General features: G+C 50.7%; 1 protein-coding gene across 4 annotated transcripts in view; it reads left to right on the top strand.

Annotated features, from left to right (window-relative positions):
* The window catches only part of hs1bp3 (HCLS1 binding protein 3), a 48,935-nt gene that overhangs the window by 8,105 nt on the left and 19,001 nt on the right, over positions 1-21,829 (top strand). For all 4 annotated transcript variants that reach the window (XR_007829589.1, XM_051134122.1, XM_051134121.1 and 1 more), the window contains exon 4: positions 254-458. Coding sequence is in view for 3 of the 4 variants with exons in the window: in XM_051134122.1 (XP_050990079.1) it covers positions 254-458 (205 nt within the window). In the remaining variant the exon portion in view is untranslated. The remainder of the gene's footprint in view (positions 1-253; positions 459-21,829) is intronic.

Below are 21,829 nucleotides of genomic sequence, written 5' to 3'. Positions count from 1 at the left end.
TGATTTATTGGTAAAGAAACAATTACAGTTGAGTAAACAGTTTTTTTCAGGATTCTTTGATGAATAAAAGATCCAAAGATCAGAATTTATCTGAAATAAGCTTTTGTAACATTATACACTATAGTATTCAAAAGCTTGGAGTCAGTATAATTTTTAAAAGGTTTCTGAGCAGCAAATCAGAATATTAGAATGATTTCTGAAGGATAAAAAGGCTGTAAACCAATTCTTTTTTTTTTTCTTTTTTTTTTGGTAGGAGCAAAAACAGTGCTCACTGATGCCAAAACTACAAATGAACCTGACAGGTTAGACAAGGAACAGGAAGAAAGTCTGGATTTTTTTGAAAGAGAGGAACCATCTAACTTGAAAATGGCAGTAGCAAAGGAAATATTGGACCAAAGTCTAATACCACTTCAGCCTCATGAAGAGGAGGAATTATTTGACCCACTGAGCAGTGAGCGGTAAGTTTTTGTAAATACATTATTGTAAAAACAAATACAAAACATACCATAAACTTGAACACTTAACAAACACGCACACACAAACAAAAAAATCGCCAATAGCAAGACAGAACTGATGATAGAACTAACAATTTGGCTAACAGTTTTGTGTTTAAACACTCACGTCATTACGTGTGTGGAATTGTTTTGAAAACTTCCAATGTTGAGGAATGACAGCTGATAAAATTCAGTCATACATGTTTGAGCCCGAGTCTGAAGACGACGACGACACCTACACCGAAAATGCCAAGATACTATAGCCTGCAACAGCGTGGTAATTAATCATTTGTTTATATTTATTCTTAACGTACTTGTAAGGTAGTGAGCCTACATTATATTAGTTTTTACCCACTACAAAAAAGCTGTTTGTGCCCCTCCCACCACCTCTTTAACAGCTGATGATTTTGCTATATTGTTAACAGATAAAACTAAAACCATCAGCAGTCAGTTCTCCGCTGCATGGACACAGAAATATCTAAACTTGTCCTCCATCCTGCCGCCTGCCCTCTAGACCCAATTCCCTTACGCCTTTTCCTGTCTCTCCTATACTCATACCAGCACTCACACATATCATCAACACACATCTCTTCTCTCAGACATTTTCCCCACCGCATTCAAGCAGGTGTGGGTAACCCCACTGCTTTTAAAGCATCAGGTTTCAGCAGTAACCATTCAACTGAGACTGCATTACTGTTAGTCATTGAAGCATTGCGGATTATGAAAGCTGATTCCAAATCACCAGTTCTCTTTCTGCTGAATCTATCTGCTGCCTTTGATACTGTGGTTCATCAGAGTCTTCTGTCTATCCACTCATCATTGGGTGTCAGAGGGATTTCACTTCACTGGTTTGAATCCTGTCTCACAGGTATAGGTCTTTCTGGGCTGCCTTGGGAGGGGAAGTATCCAAAACACATCAACTGGTCCATGGGGTTCCTTAGGAATCAGTTCTTGGACCCCTCCTCTTCTCCATATACACTACATCACTGGGACCCATCATGCAGGCACATGGTTTCTCCTACCATTGCTATACTGATGACACACAGCTCACTCTTATTTCAGCCGAATGATCCAATGGCAGCTGCAGAGATTTCAGGCTGCCTGGTGGACATCTTAGCATGGATGAAGGTTCTCAGCATGGAACCTGGCAAAGACTGAGTTTCTTGTTCTCCCCGCCATTCCGACTCTACAGCATGATTTCACCATCCAGCTAGGTTCATCAACAACTACCCCATCAAGGTCGGTCAAAAATCTTGGTGTAATCTTTGCTGACCAGCTGACTTTTAAAGACAACATTGTAAAAACTGCTTGATCATGCAGGTTTGCATTGCACAACATCAGAAAGATCAGGCCCACCTACTGCAATGCTCTGCTGGCTGGATTTCTATCATATGCAATCAAACCTCTACCAATGTTTCAGAATGCAGAAGCATGACTGGTCTTCATCGAGCCCGAAAGGGCCCACGTCGCACATCTCTTTATCTCTCTGCACTGGCTACCGGTTGCAGCTCGCATCAAGTTCAAGACATTGATGGTTGTAAATAGAACAGCCACGGGTTCAGCACCCTCACGCTCACTCTATATCCACCTCGTGGTACCTTTACAGAGAGACAGAAAATCACTTTCCAGAACATTTTTGTTCACCGTTCCTACCTGGAGGAATTATCTGAATCTTATGCTGAATCCCTGACAATTTTAAAGCAACAGCTAGAAACTCATTTCTTTCGTCAACATTTGATAATAAAATTTGATAATTTGATAATAAATAAATAATAAAAAACAAAAACCTTTGCTTTTTCTTTCCTTAATCCCTCCCTGTCTAGCTTGTACTAATCTGAACAATGTCTGAAACTTTGTATTACGAGCACTCCCTCTGTGTAATGTTGAGTGAGAGACGACAGGCGAGAAGAGGGATAGTCCAAACAAACAAGCGAGTAGTCCGTAGGCAGGCGGCGAGACAGATGAGACGAGATGGCCAGGCAAGAACGCTAAACTAAGGGAACTCGGAAACAAGGAAACTCGGGAACAAGGAAACCAGGGAACTAGGGAACTAACGCGAATCATCAATGAAAACACCACAATAAAAACCACAATACTCCGTGATCTACAGAGGGAAAGTCTGGGGCTTTTATAGCACGCCTGATTGACCACAGGTGCTGACTCAATCAGCGCGCTGGATGATGGGAGATGTAGACCGGGGTGTAGTGCAACAGTCTGTGTGTAAAGACAGGGCGAGAGCGACATCTGGTGGTGAGCGGACCGCAGGTCACCGACCAGATTCATGACATAGCCCCCCACCAAAGAGCGCCTTCCAGACGCTCCAACCCACCAACAGTCCAGGGGAGCGGTGGGGTGGGGGCGAGACAGGGCGAGGGTTGGAGGGCCAGGTCCTTGCGGAGGACCAGGCGACTGAGGCAGGACCGGCAGTGCAGAAGCCCTCCAGGGCGGAGCAGGAGGCGCAGGAGCCCACCAGGGTGGAGCAGGCGGAGCTGGAGCCCACCAGGGTGGAGCAGGAGGCTCAGGAGCCCTCTAGGGCGGAGCAGGAGGCGCAGGAGCCCTCCAGGGCGGAGCAAGAGGCGCAGGAGCCCTCCAGGGCGGAGCAGGAGGTGCAGGAGCCCTCCAGGGTGGAGCAGGGGGCGGAGCAGGAGGCACAGGAGCCCTCCAGGGCGGAGCAGGAGGCACAGGAGCCCTCCAGGGCGGAGCAGGGGGCCTCCAGGGTGGAGCAGGAGGCGCAGGAACCCTCCAGGGCGGAGCAGGAGGTGCAGGAGCCCTCCAGGGTGGAGCAGGGGGCGGAGCAGGAGGCGCAGGAGCCCTCCAGGGCGGAGCAGGAGGCGCAAGAACCCTCCAGGGCGGAGCAGGAGGCGCAGGAACCCTCCAGGGTGGAGCAGGAGGCGCAGGAGCCCTCTACAGCATGATTTCAGGGCGGAGCAGGAGGCGCAGGAGCCCTCCATGGCAGAGCAGGGGGCGGAGCAGGAGGTGCAGGGGCCCTCCAGGGCAGAGCAGGAGGCGCAGGGGCCCTCCAGGGCAGAGCAGGAGGCGCAGCAGAAGGCACAGGAGCCCTCCAGGGTGGAGCAGGAGGCACAGGAGCCCTCCAGGGCGGAGCAGGCACCCGTGTCATGGACTGGGACCTGGGGAGAGCAGGGACAGAGAAGGCAGACAGAACAAGGAGAGAAGAAGAGAGTTCGCAGGCGACCCTTGTGGCCGTGACAAGGCCAGGCATGGATACGCTGACTGGATGAGGATTATAGGGCGCTACCACCGTGCAGGGAGCTAGGACAGACGTCCTTGTTTTACGAGGTTCGGCAGCCTCAGCCGCCACCTCCGGGGAAACTGCGGCGGGCATCTCAGCCACTGGGGAAGCCAGACGTGACCTTAGGAGCAGACTTGTGAACAGACGTGCCCTCAGGAGCACAGTGTGCAGCCCACACACACCAAATGGCAACCGCCATTAAGGGAAGAGCTGCAGCGGGTGGCAAGACCTCTTTAATGGTTTGATTAGAAGTAGCTGATGGCACTGGGATGTTTGCAGCCCGCACTGAAACTAGTGGTGGATCCAGCACGCTGGCCATCATGACAGGCCGTGACCTTGGGGTGTCAGACGAGACATGGCTTGACTCTGGGCGGTCAGACGGGACGTGACTTGACTCTGGGCGGTCAGACGGGACGTGACTTGACTCTGGGCGGTCAGACGGGACGTGGCTTGGTTCATGGAGATCAACTGAGGCTTGACTTGGCTTGTGGAGACCAGCTGTGCCTTGACCTGGCTTGTGAAGTTCAGTAGTGACTTGACTAGACTCATGGAGATCAGCAATGACTTGACATGACTCATGGAGATCAGAAGTGACTTGACTCATGGAGATCAGCAGTGACTTGACTTGGCTCGTGAAGATCAGTGGTGACTTGACTCATGGAGATCAGTGGTGACTTGACTTGACTCATGGAGATCAATTGTGACTTGATTTGGCTCATAGAGATCAGCAGTGACTTGACTTGGCTCGTGAAGATCAGCAGTGACTTGACTTGATTCATAGAGACTAGCTGTGACTTTGCTCGACTCAGGAACGACAGCTTTGACTTTGCTTGACTCAGGAACGACGGCTGTGACTTTGCTTGACTCAGGAACGATGGCTGTGACTTGACTTGACAGTGGAACGACAGCTGTATCTTGACTTTGACACTGGAACAACAGCTGTAGCTTGACTTGACACTGGAACAGCAGCAGCCAAGATGGCGCCGGCGTGTATGGCTTGCCGTCTACAGCTTGTCTGGTTGTTTGTGATCGTTCTATGTGTTTTGATACTGTGGATCATAACATTTTGATCTCTAGATTGGAACACCATGTTGGAGTTCGAGGGACGGCCCTTCAGTGGTTTAAGTCTTATTTAACGAATAGAAGTTTTGCAGTTAAACTTGGTAAATGTTTGTCAACTTCGGCTCCTCTTACCTCGGGAGTTCCTCAAGGGTCCATTCTTGCTCCCCTTCTGTTTTCATTGTATATGCTTCCTTTGGGTTCTATTTTTAGAAAGCATGGTGTTTCCTTTCACTGTTATGCCGACGACACACAGATCTATATGCCATTTCAAAAGAATGATAAGAATGCTTTAACGCCACTTTTGAATTGCCTATGAAATGTAAAAAGCTGGATGGCCTCAAATTTTCTGAAATTTAATGATAGTAAAACATAGATTATTTTATTTGGACAAATTGAAAATTTATCCTCTGTAAATGTAAATTTGGGTCCTCTGGCCGGGTACAACAAAGTAGCTGTAAAAAATTTAGGTGTTTGGTTTGACAGAGAACTCAAATTTGATAAGCAAATTAACAGTGTTGTGAAATCATGCTTTCTTAATCTGAGACTTTTAGCTAAAGTAAAAAAAAAATTCTCTGTTAATGATCTTGAGAAACTCATCCATGCCTTCATTTTTTCACGACTCGATTACTGTAACACTTTATATACAGGAGTTAACCAAACAGCTTTGGCACGGTTGCAGGCAGTTCAAAATGCAGCAGCTAGACTGCTTACAGGTACACGCAAGCATGAGCATATTACGCCGATTTTGTTCTCTCTTAAATGGTTGCCGGTTCGTTTTCGAATAGAATACAAACTTTTAGTGTTTGTTTTTAAATCTTTAAATGGCTTAGCTCCAACATGTCTTGGTACCTTAGTAAAATGTCACACTTCTGTCAGATCCTTGAGATCTTCTGATTGTAACGCCAAGCCAGCAGAGGGAGCCCTCACCCCAGTACTGCCTGCATGCTCCCTCTGCTGCTTCTACTGTCACTTCCTGTTTGGCAGTATATAAGGACTCACCATGTGCTTGCACCTCGCGAAGTATTGCCAGTTTATCTGCCTTACCGAGCGTTGTGTCTACTCTGTTGGATGACCTGTTGCTGTTTTGCCTGTCTCTGGATTTACGAGTTTTCGGATTACCCTTGTTTGGATTTGGTTGCTTGTTTGGACTGTTATCACGTTTGGACCTCACGCCTGCCTCTCGACCACGATCACCGGTTAGCCCTCTCTGTTTGTTTGTCTCTCTGGACTATTATCACGGCTCTGAACCCAAGCCTGTGTCACGTTGTCGATTACTGGATTACCCCTTTACTCAGTTTGCCTTTCTGGACTGATTACCTGGCTATCGACCCGTTGCTTGCTGTATGTTACTGTGTTTGTCCTTAATAAACAACTGCATTTGGATTCAAACCCTGCTTCAGCGTCCTACGTTACAGAATACTTCGCCTCCCCTGAATCCAGCGGAAGTTTATATTCACAACACACCATGGACCCAACTTCTCGTCTCCTCTGCCTTCGCCAAGGTAACCGGTCTGTTGAGAACTATGTAATGGAGTTTTGTGAGCTGTGCTATCTGGTGGCTTTTAATGATGTGGCTCTTAAGGACATTTTCCGCCACGGATTAAACGACCCGGTTCGTTCCCGCCTACCTGGAGGAAAAATTCATTGGTCACTGGAAAAATATATGGATTATGCTCTGCTATTAAGTGGATCACCTTTTACTGTTGGGATTGCGGATGAGGGACCCTGCAATCCCACAGTAGCCCTCATATCACAGCCAGTTCAAGCCACATCCACCAAGCCAAAGCCTGTTCACGCCATGCCTGTCAAGCCAAAGCCGGTTCAAGCCACATCCACCAACCCAAAGCCTGCTCACGCCACGCCTGCCGCTCCAGGGCCTGCTCACGCCACGCCTGCCGCTCCAGGGCCTGCTCACGCCACGCCTGCCGCTCCAGGGCCTGCTCGCGCCACGCCTGCCGCCACGCCAGAGTCTGCACGCAAGATGGCTGCCGCCACGCCAGAGTCTGCACGCAAGATGGCTGCCGCCGCGCCAGAGTCTGCTCACAAAATGGCCGCCATTCCAAAACCTGTCCACAAGATGGCCGCCATCCCAGAGCCAGTCCACAAGATGGCCGCCATCCCCAAACCTGTTCACAAGATGGCCGCCATCCCAGAGCCACTCGACAAGATGGTCGCTGTCTCCAAGCCACGCCACCTGATGGCTCACGTACTGGACTCACCCCTCATGGCTGTATGGGCAGCTAAAATGGTAGCTACCCCTGGTTCCAGTCAAGTTACAGCTGTGTCAAGTCAAGTCGCAGCTGCGTTTCCTGAGTCAAGTAAAGTCACAGCTGCCACCCCCGAGCCAAGCAAGATTACAGCTGCTGTTCCTGTGTCAAGTCAAGCAACAGAGTCAAGTCAAGCAACAGAATCAAGCCAAGTTACAGCTGTTCTCCATGAGTCAAGCAAGGACACAGCTGTTCCCCATGAATCAAGCCAATATACAGCTGTTATTCTCCAGGAGTCAAGCCAAGATGCAGCTGTTGTTCTCCACGAACCAAGCCAGGTTACAGCTGTTCTCCACGAGTCAAGCCAAGACACAGCTGTGGTTCTCCGTGAGTCAAGCCAAGTCACAGCTGTGCCCCACGAGTCAAGCCAAGTCACAGCTGTGCCCCACGAGTCAAGCCAAGTCACAGCTGTTCCCCACGAGTCAAGCCAAGTCACAGCTGTTCCCTACGAGTCAAGCCAAGTCACAGCTGTTCCCCACGAGTCAAGCCAAGTCACAGCTGTTTCCCACGAGTCAAGCCAAGTCACAGCTGTGCCCCACGAGTCAAGCCAAGTCACAGCTGTTCCCCATGAGTCAAGCCATGTTGTTCCTGAGTCTAGCCATGTTGTTCCTGAGTCAAGCCAAGTTGCAGCAGATCTTCACGAGTCAAGTCAAATTGCTGCCGTCTTCCCTGAACCAAGTCAAGTTGCGGCTGTTGTCCAGGAGCCAAGCCAAGCCACAGTTGATCTTCATGAGTCAAGTCCGGCCACTGCAGGCCTCCCTGAGTCAAGTGCGGCCACGGCAGGCCTCCCTGAGTCAAGTGCGGCCACGGCAGGCCTCCCTGAGTCAAGTCAAAAAACTGTTGTTCTACTACAATCTCACCAGGTCCCCTCTGACCTTCTCAAACCACCTCCCATATCAGCTGACCACGCAGAGCCCACGCTCCCAAGCCACGCAGAGCCCACGCTCCCAAGCCACGCAGAGCCCACGCTCCCAAGCCACGCAGAGCCCACGCTCCCAAGCCACGCAGAGCCCACGCTCCCAAGCCACGCAGAGCCCACATTCACAAGCCATAAGTCCATAGCATTAGCACCCTCGAGGTCAACAGACACCCCACTATCTACTGTGCTGCCTGTAATGGCCATCGCCATTTTCAGTGTGTGGGCAGCACGCTGTGCTCTAGAGGCCTCATCTGTCCACAAGTCTGCTCCAGAGACCTCGTCTATCAACGAATCTGGTTCAGAGGCCTCGTCTGTCCATGAGTCTGCTCCAGAGGCCTTATCGGTCCACAAGTCTGCTCCAGAGGCCTCGTGTGTCCACGAATCTGCTCCAGAGGCCTCGCCTGTCCACAAATCTGCTCCCGAGGCCTCGCCTGTCCACGAGTCTACGCCAGAGGCCTCTTCTGTCAAAGAGTCTGCGCCAATGCCCCCAGAAGCAGCAGCTCCGGCTGCAGAACCTCCTAAAGGGGCGGCGTTTCCCCAAGGACTCTCTGCCCGTCCTGTCACGGCCATGAAGGCCATTCATGACTTCCCTGCCTCACCTGCCCAACCACCTCGCCCATGCCCCCAGAGGTGTCAGCGCATGCTGTAGATCCTCCCATGGGGGCGGCGTCCCAGGATGAACTCTCTGCCCGCCAGGTCGCAATCTAGAAGACCCATATGAAACTCTCTGCCTGTCATGCCACGGCCAAGAAAATCATGCAGGAACACACCGCTCTGCTATGCATGTCATTAGTCCCACTGTGGATATCTCTGCTCCTGTTTGCTCTGCCTGTTCTGCCTGCCCTGCAATGGCCCCCTGTTATGCCTGCTCTGCCTGCCTCGCCATGGCTTCCTGTTCTGCCTGCTCTGCCTGCCCCACCATGGTCCCCTACTCTGCTTCTGCTCCACGGCCCAGGTCCTCCAAGGTTCCACTGTCTGTCACAGCTCCATGGCCCTGGTCCTCCAAGGTTCCACTGTCTGCCACTACTCCATGGTCCAGGTCCTCCAGTGCTTCACTGTCTGTCCCTGCCCAACGATCCAGGTCCTCCAGTGCTTCACTGTCTGTCCCTGCTCCACGATCCAGGCCCATCTGCTCTACATGGACCTGGCCCTCCGTCCCACCCCCTGTTTTGCCTCTGTTCCCCCACCCACCTGGACTGTTGTTGTTTTGAGCGCCAGGAGTCGCTCCTAGGGGGGGGGGATTCTGTAACGCCAAGCCAGCAGAGGGAGCCCTCACCCCAGTACTGCCTGCATGCTCCCTCTGCTGCTTCTACTGTCACTTCCTGTTTGGCAGTATATAAGGACTCACCATGTGCTTGCACCTCGCGAAGTATTGCCAGTTTATCTGCCTTACCGAGCGTTGTGTTTACTCTGTTGGATGACCTGTTGCTGTTTTGCCTGTCTCTGGATTCACGAGTTTTCGGATTACACTTGTTTGGATTTGGTTGCTTGTTTGGACTGTTATCACGTTTGGACCTCACGCCTGCCTCTCGACCACGATCACCGGTTAGCCCTCTCTGTTTATTTGTCTCTCTGGACTATTATCACGGCTCTGAACCCAAGCCTGTGTCACGTTGTCGATTACTGGATTACCCCTTTACTCAGTTTGCCTTTCTGGACTGATTACCTGGCTATCGACCCGTTGCTTGCTGTATGTTACTGTGTTTGTCCTTAATAAACAACTGCATTTGGATTCAAACCCTGCTTCAGCGTCCTACGTTACACTGATCAGCAACTTTTAACAATTCCCAGAGTTAGATTAAAACTTAAGGGTGATCGCGCTTTTTCAGTTGCTGCCCCGAAACTGTGGAATTTGTTACTTTTGAGTATTAGATCAGCTCAGACAATCTCTAGTTTTAAATCATTGTTGAAAACTTATTTATTAACTCAGGCTTTTAATCTCTCTGAGTGCTGAGTTTTATGTTCTTTGTGTAGTTCTTGTGTGGTGCTATGTTATTGTCTTTGTATATTTATGTTAATGTTATGGTTATGTCATTGTCCTTGCATATTTATGTAAATGTTTTCTTCTGTTTTTATTTTTATTTTTTTGGTTTTCTAATTTTGTACAGCACTTTGGGCAACAATGGTTGTATTAATTTGTGCTATAGAAACAAACAAACAAACAAACAAACAAACAAACAGCTGTAGCTTGACTTGACTTGGAAGCTTAACTGGACTTAGGAACAACAGCTGCAACTTGACTGGACTCAGGAAATACAGTTGCAGCTTGACTTGTTTCGGGAAACACAGCTGTAACTTGACTTGACATGGGAAACACAGCTTTAGCTTTGCCTGGCTCAGGGGTAGCAGCCATTTTGTGAACGGGCTCCGCTGTCGCCGCCATTATGTGAGTGCGCTCCGGCGCGGCCGCCATATTGCGAACGGGGTCCGTTGTAGCCGCTATTATGTGGACGCGCTCCGGTGCGGCCGCCATTTTGAGAGCGGGCTCCGTAGTAGCCGCCTTTACGAGAGTGTGCTCCGGTGAAGCCACCATTTCATGAGCAGGTTGCGCGCCCGGCATCACTGCGATGTCGCACTCCTCATCCGCAACACCCACCGTGAAAGATGAGCCCACAGTCCATAAAAGCAGCCAGAGACGAACACGGACCCTCGCGTCTCAGTCTTGCCCTTAAAGGCTCATTTATGCCATCACAAAAAATTTTGATTAAAAGACAGTCCGGGAGGTCTGAATAGTTCGCTATGGCAAGGAATTCACAAACATAACATTCCAGTGAACACGGGCCTTGCTTGAGTCGGAACAGTATCTTTGTAGTGTCTATACCTGTGTTTTGTCCGTGTGTAAAGCTGCTGGATCCTTTTGTGACGGAGTATTCTGTAATGTTGAGTGAGAGACGACAGGCGAGCGGATCCAAATGCGAGCTTTTATTCAGTGGACGAGACAGAGACATAGTGAAAACAGGCAGGGTCAGCACAACAGCAAACAGGTGTAACAAAGGCGAGATGTGAGGATAGTCCGTGTAGCAGGCGTGGGTCGATCCGTGGCAAACGTAATCCGTGGGGGGGCAAAGCAGAGGGATAGTCCAAACAAACAAGCGAGTAGTCCGTAGGCAGGCGGCGAGACAGACGAGACGAGATGGCCAGACAAGAACGCTAAACTAAGGGAACTCGGGAACAAGGAAACTAGGGAACTAGGGAACTAATGCGAATCAACAATGAAAACCACAATACTCCCTGATCTACAGAGGGAATGTCCGGGGCTTTTATAGCGCACCTGATTGGCCACAGGTGCTGACTCAGTCAGCGCGCTGGATGATGGGAGATGTAGTCCGGGGTGTAGTGCAACAGTCTGTGTGTAAAGACAGGGCGAAAGCGACATCTGGTGGTGAGCGGAACGCAGGTCATGGACCAGATTCATGACACTCTGTTTATTTGGCTCTTTATGATGAAGCGCTTGTTGTATTCCTCAGTTGTAAGTCACTTTGAATAAAAGCATCTGCTAAATAAATAAATGTAAAATGTAAATTTTTATTTTTATTTTATTTTTTTAACATTTCTGCATATTACATGTTTTATATTTCAGTGTTTGTGCCAAATAACATTCAGATAGTTGGAGTTACTACAGTTATAGTTGACAAAGGATAAATTATGCTGTTTCATGTAAATGAAGTATTTAGGTAAACAATGAAAAATTCTGCATTTCTGCTTGACAGTCTGTTCGATCATAGATGGACGCTGCTGTGATTTAGGTTAAAAATGTATAATTACTCAGCAGCTCTCTCTAACAAGACAAGCAATAGTAACACATGATAAAAACACAGTTAAGCGTAGAGTATACTTTGTTTTTATGTATGCTAGTCTTTCAAAGTGTAGTCCATTTGGGGTGTACATTTGGGGTGGCAGTTGACACACGTACTCTAGAAAGCTTCATCTTTGTCCAGTGTCTGCTCTATTTTTCTCCAGAAGTTATGACCGATATTTTTTTACACTTACACAACAGTAAAAAAGGCACTCAGTACAGAACAACCGATACAAATGTCTTTGTACTCTTTTAAATTAAAGTTGCTCCTATCTCATAACTCTCTTACACAAGTGCTTGTCAATGCAGGTATCTGTTGTTGTTGCAGCCTTCGCTATTTTGTTGTTGTTGTTGTTGTTGTTTTTGCCATTTTGTTGAACAATTGATTAATGTAAAACCAAGACAATGCAACCTGCTTCCAAAGTAAGTGCGGTTACAAAAATCCAACTCGATCTCACAGCAATTTATACATTGTTGACAAGGTGGCTAATTTGTACCTCATTCGTACAAATTCATATGATTTGTGAAAAATCACGTGGTGGCAAATTAGTAGGAATTCAGAGTGTACAGAGTGAGGTCATATCAATTTGTACAAATCAGCCACCCTGTAAAATACATACGATTGCCTGTGAGATAGTGCTTAAAAATTGGATGGTTTATGTACAGCACGTGCATACTATTCTGGAAATGAAATTAGCATCACTTGGACTCTACGTGGACCCTCGCATATGCATAAAAACCAAAGTACACTTTGGCCTTTAATCTCACTTGTGTGTTGCGACATTAGTGTTGGATCCAATATAGTCAGCTTTGTCTTTTAATTTCAATCTAATCTGTGATGAAGTGAAGCCAACAAACAACCAACCTTTAAACTAACTTTAAAATAAATCTCATCTACTCTTTCCTAATGTTAGGATCAGAAAGAAGAAAATGCAAAGACTATGTTTTTCACTGCTAAAGAGACAGTGATGTAGATGTAGGCATTGGTCTTCTTCTGCAGAGGTGGGGTTTCCAGAAATGGAAACTTTCCAAAATGAGTCATTTGACTTCAGTATAATTGATTTGTTTTTAGACAAATTAGAAAATTATGAGATTTTAAAACATGAAACAGGGAAGGGTGGTGGAGTGGAGAAAACAAGAGGAAGGGGTTGATGGCCAGGCCTATTGTTGAATGTTGGCCTGGACCATGGCCAGACTACGTGGGGGACACGGGGGGACATGTCCCATCCACGTTTAATAAAATTTGTCACCCACACTTTTTTCGGGCAGGTGTGTTCACATATACTGTAAAATCCAGTAGCTTACCTTACTTAGATATAATTTGTTATCTTTACTCATTTGCTATACTTACTAGGTTTTATTAAGTTAGGTACTTTCAAGGCAGATAAAACAATTTACTTACTACTTTGAGTGACGCTTACTTAAAATATTTAGGTAGCCACAAAGGAACCAATGACATTAATAAACCAGTCAGAGTGCACTAATATGTTGCTAATGTGCAACATAACAACAGAAGAAGAAGAAGAAGAAGTTTTTGAGGTGGGGCAATTCTTAATAGACTTACTCATGTACTCATATATTCTATACTTATATAGTAACTGAGTAATAGTAACAGGAGAGAGTAGTGTCATCTGATTTATCAATGTATACTTTAGGCAATCTAGGTTATGTCAGGACAGAAAGCCTGCCCGAATCGGCAGGCAGGAGAATAGTCAAGCGGAGAAGGGTCAAGAGAGGTGCAGACAGAGATGCGGACGGTAGCCAGTAACAGCGTCGAAAACCAGAGCACGGGTCAGATCCACAGAGACAATCCGAGAAGAGCGAGCACTAAGGGCAGAGCACACGTTACACCAACTGGGCAGAGCAGAATCTTGGTTCACTTGACTAGACTGGAGACAAACGAAAGTTGAACTCGCAAACTCTCAGAACACACTGACATGGAACAAAGACGGAGCTGGGGAACCCATGCAAATAGGGCGCACCTCCCTGTCGGCAGCAGAGAGGGCCAGACGCTACCGCGAAGGACTTTGTGCCTATTGCGCCTCCCCGGACCATCATCGCGCCATCTGCCCTCTGCGTCCGGGAAACGGACAGACCAGGTGAAGAGGGGGAGGTCTTCATCTGGTCCCAACGTTGCCAAATCCTACCCTGAGTCCGTCATTTCCCGGCTGCTGCTCCAGGTATCAATCCTCTTGGGCCACCAACGGATCGTGACCACCGCATTCGTTGACTCGGGTGCCGCTGGGAATTTCATTGATCAAGCTTATGCTGCCCAACTGGGGATTGTAACCGAGGTGTTATCCCAACCTCTTAATATCACAGCCATTGACAGTCGCCTCCTAAATTTCAGTCCCATCACTCATCGCACCAAGGAACTCACTCTGTTAATCGACTCACACTCTGAAAAGATTCAATTTTATATTACGAAGATTTCCTCACCTCCCATCATCCTCGGACACCCGTGGCTGGTCGCTCACGATCCCTTCATCTCCTGGACATCCAACCGGATTGTGCACTGGGGCGCGACTTGTCAGGAGCTCTGTCTCTGGGCTAAGGTTGGGACGTGTTCAGGGGAGTCCGAGGCCTCCGATGTCGACCTTAAGGCCATTCCCGTCCAGTACCATGACCTGGCCGAGGTCTTTAGCAAGCGCAGCGTGGCCCAGCTGCCCCCTCATCGCCCCTATGACCTCGCCATCGATCTCATGCCAGGCACGGTACCACCCCGCAGCCACCTATACTCACTATCGGCGGACGAACATCGAGCTATGGAAGAGTACGTGGCTGAGGGACTCCGCGCCGGTACCATCCGTCCTTCCAGTCCACCCGCGGCCGCGGGGTTCTTCTTCGTCAAAAAGAAGGACGGGGGTCTCCGCCCTTGCATCGACTACCGGGGGCTCAACCAGATCACCATCAAAAACCGTCATCCACTTCCACTTACTAACACCGCCCTGGACGCCCTCTCTGGTGCCCACTTCTTCACGAAGTTGGACTTACGGAGCGCATACAATCTGGTCCGCTGATGAGTGGAAGACGGCCTTCCTAACCCCCACCGGCCACTACGAGACCCTCGTGATGCCGTTCAGATTATGCAACAGTCCGGCGGTCTTTCAACACTTCATCAATGACGTTCTCCGGGACATGCTGGGTAGATGGTGCTATGCTTACCTGGACGACATCCTCATCTAATCTAAGACTCTGGAAGAGCATACCCAGCATGTCTGAGCAGTCTTACAGAGGTTGCTGGCCCACCAGTTGTTCTGTAAGTTGGAGAAATGTGCTTTCCACCAGCACACCACCACATTTCTTGGTTTCGTTATATCTGCCCAGGGTGTGGCCATGGATCCCCAGAAGTTGGAAGCTGTGCGTTCGTGGCCCCTACCTGGGTCACTTAAGCAGCTACAACGTTTTCTGGGGTTCGCCAACTTCTATAGGCGTTTCATCCGGGGCTTCAGTTCAACTGCAGCGCCTCTCACTGCTCTCACCAAACCATCTCGCGGAGAATTTCACCTCACCCCGGAAGCCATACAAGCCTTCAAGACACTCTGCAACCAATTCACCTCTGCTCCTGTCCTCATTCATCCTGTCCCAGTCAAATCCATTCGTTGTGGAGGTGGACGCCTCCGATGTGGGCGTAGGAGCCGTTCTCTCCCAGCGCGGTCCAGATGAGAAACTACATCCCTGTAGTTTTTTCTCCAGAAAGTTCAATCCCACTCAACAGCGTTACGGGGTAGGGGACCGTGAACTGTTGGCCATCAAGTGGGCTCTGGAGGAATGGCGTCATTGGCTCCAGGGCGGCGGTGACCCATTCACCGTCTGGACCGATCACCAGAATCTCACCGTCATCCGACAAGCCAAACAACTCAACCCCAGGCAGGCGCGGTGGGCTTTATTCTTCGAACACTTCAACTTTCACCTCTCATACCACCCAGGTTCGAAGAACACCAAAGCCGATGCACTCTCACGTCAACACCAGAAAGACACCACCTCCTCGGAACCCGCGCCTGTCCTGCCGCCACACATCATCTTGACTCCTCTCTGGTGGGGGTTAGAAGAGAGAGTCCGCCAAGGTCACAGCCTGGAACCCCCACCATCGGACACACCCACTGGACGCCTCTTCGTCCCAAGCGCTCTGCGCCAGGAGGTGCTTCAGTGGGGACACGATTCCATGTTGGCGGGTCATCCGGGAGTCCAGCGGACCATCAGTTTCATCTCTCGAGCATTTTGGTGGAGGCCGCTGCGGAGGGACGTACAGGAGTATGTCAAAGCCTGTAACATCTCCAAGACCATCAACGCGCCTTCCACCGGGGAGTTGCAGCCCCTCCCCGTACCAAAACGACCCTGGACTCACATCTCCCTCGACTTCGTCACTGGACTCCCCGAATCCCAAGGGAAAAACACCATCCTAACCATCGTGGATCGCTTCTCCAAAGCTGTGCACCTGGTGGCTCTCTCCGGACTCCCCTCTGCCAAAACCACCGCTGAGTTAATTCTCGAACACGTAGTCCGCCTGCATGGGTTCCCCAAGCACATCGTCGCGGACAGAGGGCCCCAGTTCACGGCCAAATTCTGGCAGGCCTTCTGCCGTCTGGTCGGAACCACCTCCAGTCTGTCATCCGGATTCCATCCTCAGACTAACGGCCAGACGGAGCGGGCCAACCAACAACTGGAGCACTACCTCCGATGCTTTGCCAGCGAGCATCAGCGCTCTTGGGCTAGCTACCTCGTTTGGGCCAAATTATCCAACAACCTCCACACCTCCACCACCACCGGCCTAAGTCCATTCGAGGTATGCTACGGATTTCAACCTCCCATATTTGAACATCAGGAACCGGAGGTTGAAGTTCCGTCCGCCCAACAGTTGGTCCGCCGGTGTCGGCGGCTTTGGAACCACGCTCGTGCTGCCATCCAGAAGACCAACCGACGCTACATCATTCAGCACCGCCGCCGACACCCTCCGGGACGATTGTTCCATGTGGGTGACAGGGTTTACTTATCCACCAGGAACATCAATCTCAAGACAGACTCCAAGAAACTCACTTCCCGCTACATCGGCCCCTTCAAGATCACCCACCGATTAAACCCTGTCACCTTCCGGCTCCAGCTGCCTGCTTCCCTCCGGATCCATCCCGTCTTCCATCAATCCCAACTAAAACCTGTTTTCTTCTCTCCTCTGTCTCCCCAGATTCCCGCCCCCCCCCCCGGATCATTGACGGTGGTCCTGCCTACACCGTTCGGAGAATCCTCGACTCGCGCCGCCGTGGCCGTGGCATCCAGTATCTCATCGACTGGGAAGGCTACGGCCCGGAGGAACGGTCTTGGGTTCCCGGACGGTTCATCCTGGACCCCACTCTCATCCAGGACTACCGTCGTCGGGTATCCACCTCGCGTCACGTCTGCGTAGTAGTACGCACCGGATCACGTGAGGTCACGAGGCACCGGAAGTAATCTCCGCGGGTATATAAACAGGAAGTAAGGTTTGGTTGGCACCAGACATTGAGTTCATGTTGGACTACTGTGAAGGTCATCTTTCATCTTCTCTCTCTACTCACGCGAGTACCGCTCTGCGGAGCTATTTATATACCCGTCTGTGTGCGTGTGAGAACGCGGATTTCCTGGTGGGAATCTCTACTCCGTAGACGGAGCGTTCTCAGATCAATCACATGGTTTACCTGCTCACTCGTGTGTTTCCGCGTTTGAGTTTTCCATCACGCTACACAGGGACCTTTCCTCGATCATTCATTTCCTGTCTTGCCTCTGTGACAGTTGGATTACCTGTTGCTATCTTGCTTTGTTTATGGACTATTGAGTTTACGGATTACCCCTGTCGGATTGTTTGCTATTTCTGGACTGACTTCATGGTATTCGACCCACTGCCTGCTTTATCTCTCTGCTGCTTGGATTACGATTGTGTTGTGTATGCCATTGGACTGCCTTCCGGTATTGACCCTCTGTCTGTTTTCCTGTACTCTGTCTACTTTAATAAAACTACCGCAAATGGATTCTCTTACTGCCTCAGCGTCCATGTTACAGAATACTTCGCCTCCCATGAATCCAGCGGAAGTTACACGGCCAACCATGAATCCAGCAGATCGTCTCGTCCGACTCCGACAAGGGGACCGTTCCATAGAGGACTACGTGACTGACTTTTGTGAACTGTGTTACCAGGTAGATTTCAATGGTACTTTTCTTCTGGACATTTTCCGTTTTGGTTTGGACAAGAACATATCACGTTTTCTGCCACGCAATACCCCACAATGGACTCTTGAAAGCTATCTCGACCTCGCACTCCGATTAAGCGGCTCACCTTTTACTGTCGGGATTGCGGACAAGGGACCCCACAATCCCGCAGTAACCACCACACCACAACCAGCTCACATCATATCAAGCAAACCAGAGACCCTTCACACCCCAACCTTCATGTCCGGTATTGTCACCATTGTGCCAGAACCCCCTCAAACCAAGTCTGCTAATGTCACGTCTGCCAAGCTACAGCCTGTTCACTCCAAATCTGCCAGACCACAACCGGTTCACGTCATGCCTGCCAAGTCAAGGCCTGTTCAAGTCACGTCCACCAAGCCACAGCCTGCTCGCGTCACGTCTGCTGCCATGCCAAAGCCTGCTCACGTCATGTCTGCCAAGCCAAGGCCTGTTCAAGTCACGTCCACCAAGCCACAGCCTGCTCACTCCATGTCTGCCGTCCCAGGGCCTGCTCACGCCGTGCCTGCCGCTCCAGGGCTGCTCACGCCATGCCTGCCGCTCCAGGGCCTGCTCACGCCATGCCTGCCGCTCCAGGGCCTGCTCAAGCCATGCCTGCCGCTCCAGGGCCTGCTCACGCCATTCCTGCCTGTCCGGAGTCTGCACCTGTCATGGCTACCCTCCTACAACCAGCTCAGAAAATGGCTGCTATCTCCAAGCCAGTTCACAAGATGGCCGCCGTCCCAGAGCCAGTCCACAAGATGGCCGCCATCCCAGAGCCAGTCCACAAGATGGCCGCCATCCCCAAACCTGTTCACAAGATGGCCGCCTTCCCCAAGCCAGTTCACAAGATGGCCACCATCCCAGAGCCACTCCACAAGATAATCGCTGTCTCCAAGCCACGCCTCATGATGGCCCACGTGCTGGACTCACCCCTAATGGCTGTATGGGAGCTCATGTCACGGCAGCTACCCCTGATTCGAGTCCAGCTGCAGAGCCAAGTCAAGCTGCAGAGCCAAGTCAAGCTGCAGGTGCATCTTCAAGAGTCAGGTCAAGTTGCAGCTGTGTCTCCTGTGTCAAGTCAAGCTACAGCTGCTGCTCCAAAGTCCAAAGCTTCCAAGTCAAGTCAAGCTCCAGGGTCAAGTCAAGCTCCAGGGTCAAGTCAAGTTCCAGGGTCAAGTCAAGCTTCAGCGTCCGGCCAAGCTTCAGCGTCCGGCCAAGCAACAGAGTCAAGTCAAGCAACAGAGTAGAGTCAAACCAAAGCTGCTGTTCTCCATGACTTAAGCAAAGGACACAGCTGTTCCCCATGAATCAAGCCAAGTTACAGCTATTCTCCATGAGTCAAGCCAAGACACAGCTGTGGTTCTCCACGAGTGAAGCCAAGTCACAGCTGTGGCCCATGAGTCAAGCCAAGTCACAGCTGTGCCCCACGTGTCAAGCCAAGTCACAGCTGTTCCCCACGAGTCAAGTCACGTTACAGCTGTTGTTCCTGAGCCAAGCCATGTTGTTCCTGAGCCAAGCCATGTTGTTCCTGAGCCAAGCCATGTTGCAGCAGATCTTCACGAGTCAAGTCAAGTTGCTGCTGTCTTCCCTGAGCCAAGCCACACCCCAATTAATCTCCATGAGCCAAGTCACGTTGCGGCTGTCGTCCATGAGCCAAGCCAAGCCACGGTTGTTCTTCATGAGCCAAGTCAAGTTGCGGCTGTCGTCCATGAACCAAGCCAAGCCACAGTTGATCTTCATGAACCAAGTCCGGCCACGGCAGGCCTCCCCGAGTCGAGTCCGGCCACGGCAGGCCTCCCCGAGTCAAGTCCGGCCACAGCAGGCCTCCCCGAGTCAAGTCCGGCCACAGCAGGCCTCCCCGAGTCAAGTCCAGCCACGGCAGGCCTCCCTGAGTCAAGGCAAGAAACTGTTGTCCTTTCCAAAACCTCACCAGGTCCCCTTTAACCTTCCCAAATTACATCACGTCTCAGCTGAAACCCCAGAGCCCATGCTCCCAAGCCACGCAGAGCCCATGCTCCCAAGCCACGCAGGGCCCACGCTCCCAGGCCACGCAGGGCCCACGCTCCCAAGCCACGCAGAGCCCACGCTCCCAAGCCACGCAGAGCCCACGCTCCCAAGCCACGCAGAGCCCACATTCACAAGCCACAAGCCCATAGCATCAGCACCCTCAAGGTCAACAGACACCCCACTATCTACTGTGCTGCCTGTAATGGCTGTAGCCATTTTCAGTGTGTGGGCTGCACACTGTGCTCCAGAGGCCTCACCTGTCCATGAGTCTGCTCCAGAGGCCTCACCTGTCCACAAGTCTACGCTAGAGGCCTCGCCTGTCCACGAGTCTACGCCAGAGGCCTCCCCTGTCTATGAGTCTGCGCCAATGCCCCCAGAAGTGGCAGCTCCTGCTGCAGAATCTCCTAAAGGGGCGACGTTTCCCCACGGACTCTCTGCCTGTCCTGTCACGGCCAGGAAGACCATTTATAACTTCCCTACCACACGATGAACTCTCTGCCTGCCATGTCGCAATCAAGGAGACCAAAGAAATCATTCATGTACACACCGCTCTGCTTTGCATGTCATTAGTCCCACTGTGGATATCTCTGCTCCTGTTTGCTCTACCTGTTCTGCCTGCCCTGCAATGGCTCCCTGTTATGCCTGCTCTGCCTGCCTCGCCATGGCTTCCTGTTCTGCCTGCTCTGCCTGCCTCGCCATGGCTCCCTGTTCTACCTGCTCTGCCATTGCTCCACGGCCCAGGCCCTCCAGTACTTCACGGTCTGCTACTGCTCCACGGCCCAGGCCCTCCAGTACTTCACGGTCTGCTACTGCTCCACGGCCCAGGCCCTCCAGTACTTCACGGTCTGCTACTGCTCCACGGCTCTGGTCCTCCAAAGTTTCACGGTCTGCTATTGCTCCACGGCCCAGGACCTCCAGTGTTCCACTGTCTGCCACAGCTCCACGGCCCAGGTCCTTCAGGGTTCCACTGTCTACCACAGCTCCACGGCCCTGGTCCTCCAAGGTTTCACTGTCTGCCACTGCTCCATGGTCCAGGTCCTCCAGTGCTTCACTGTCTGCCACTGCTCCACGATCCAGGTCCTCCAGTGCTTCACTGTCTGTCCCTGCTCCACGATCCAGGCACACCTGCTCTACATGGACCTGGCCCTCCGTCCCACCCCCTGTTTTGCCTCTGTTCCCCCACCCACCTGGACTGTTGTTGTTTTGAGCGTCAGGAGTCGCTCCTGGGGGGGGTTCTGTAACGCCAAGCCAGCAGAGGGAGCTCTCACCCTAGGACTGCCTGCACGCTCCCTCTGCTGCTTCTACTGCTACTTCCTGTTTGACACTATTTAAAGACTGGCCATGTGCTTAAGACTTTGCGAAGTATTGCCAGTTTAACCTGCCTTACCGAGCGTTTACATTACTCTGTTGGATTACCTGTTGCTATCTTGATTTGTTTATGGACTATTGAGTTTACGGATTACCCCTGTCGGATTGTTTGCTATTTCTGGACTGACTTCACGGTATTCAACCCACTGCCTGCTTTATCTCTCTGCTGCTTGGATTACGATTGTGTTGTGTATGCCATTGGACTGCCTTCCGGTATTGACCCTCTGCCTGTTTTCCTGTACTCTGTCTACTTTAATAAAACTACCGCAAATGGATTCTACTACTGCCTCAGCGTCCATGTTACAGATCCGTAATATCGATCCCCCTTGACTAAAGGCTCCTCCAACAACCAAAACAGAGAGGTAGCATTTTCTGGTCTTTTAATAATGAAAGAGCCCCAAACTTTCCAAACAATCCATGGTAAAAAGAAGATAGTCCACTCAAGTGTAACTTTTTGGTATCTGTAAA

Source organism: Labeo rohita, chromosome 17 (genome assembly GCF_022985175.1).
Source record: "Labeo rohita strain BAU-BD-2019 chromosome 17, IGBB_LRoh.1.0, whole genome shotgun sequence".
In the NCBI taxonomy this organism is placed as follows: domain Eukaryota; kingdom Metazoa; phylum Chordata; class Actinopteri; order Cypriniformes; family Cyprinidae; genus Labeo; species Labeo rohita.
Note: the sequence above shows the minus strand (reverse complement) of the source record. Positions and strands in the feature narration are given on the sequence as shown.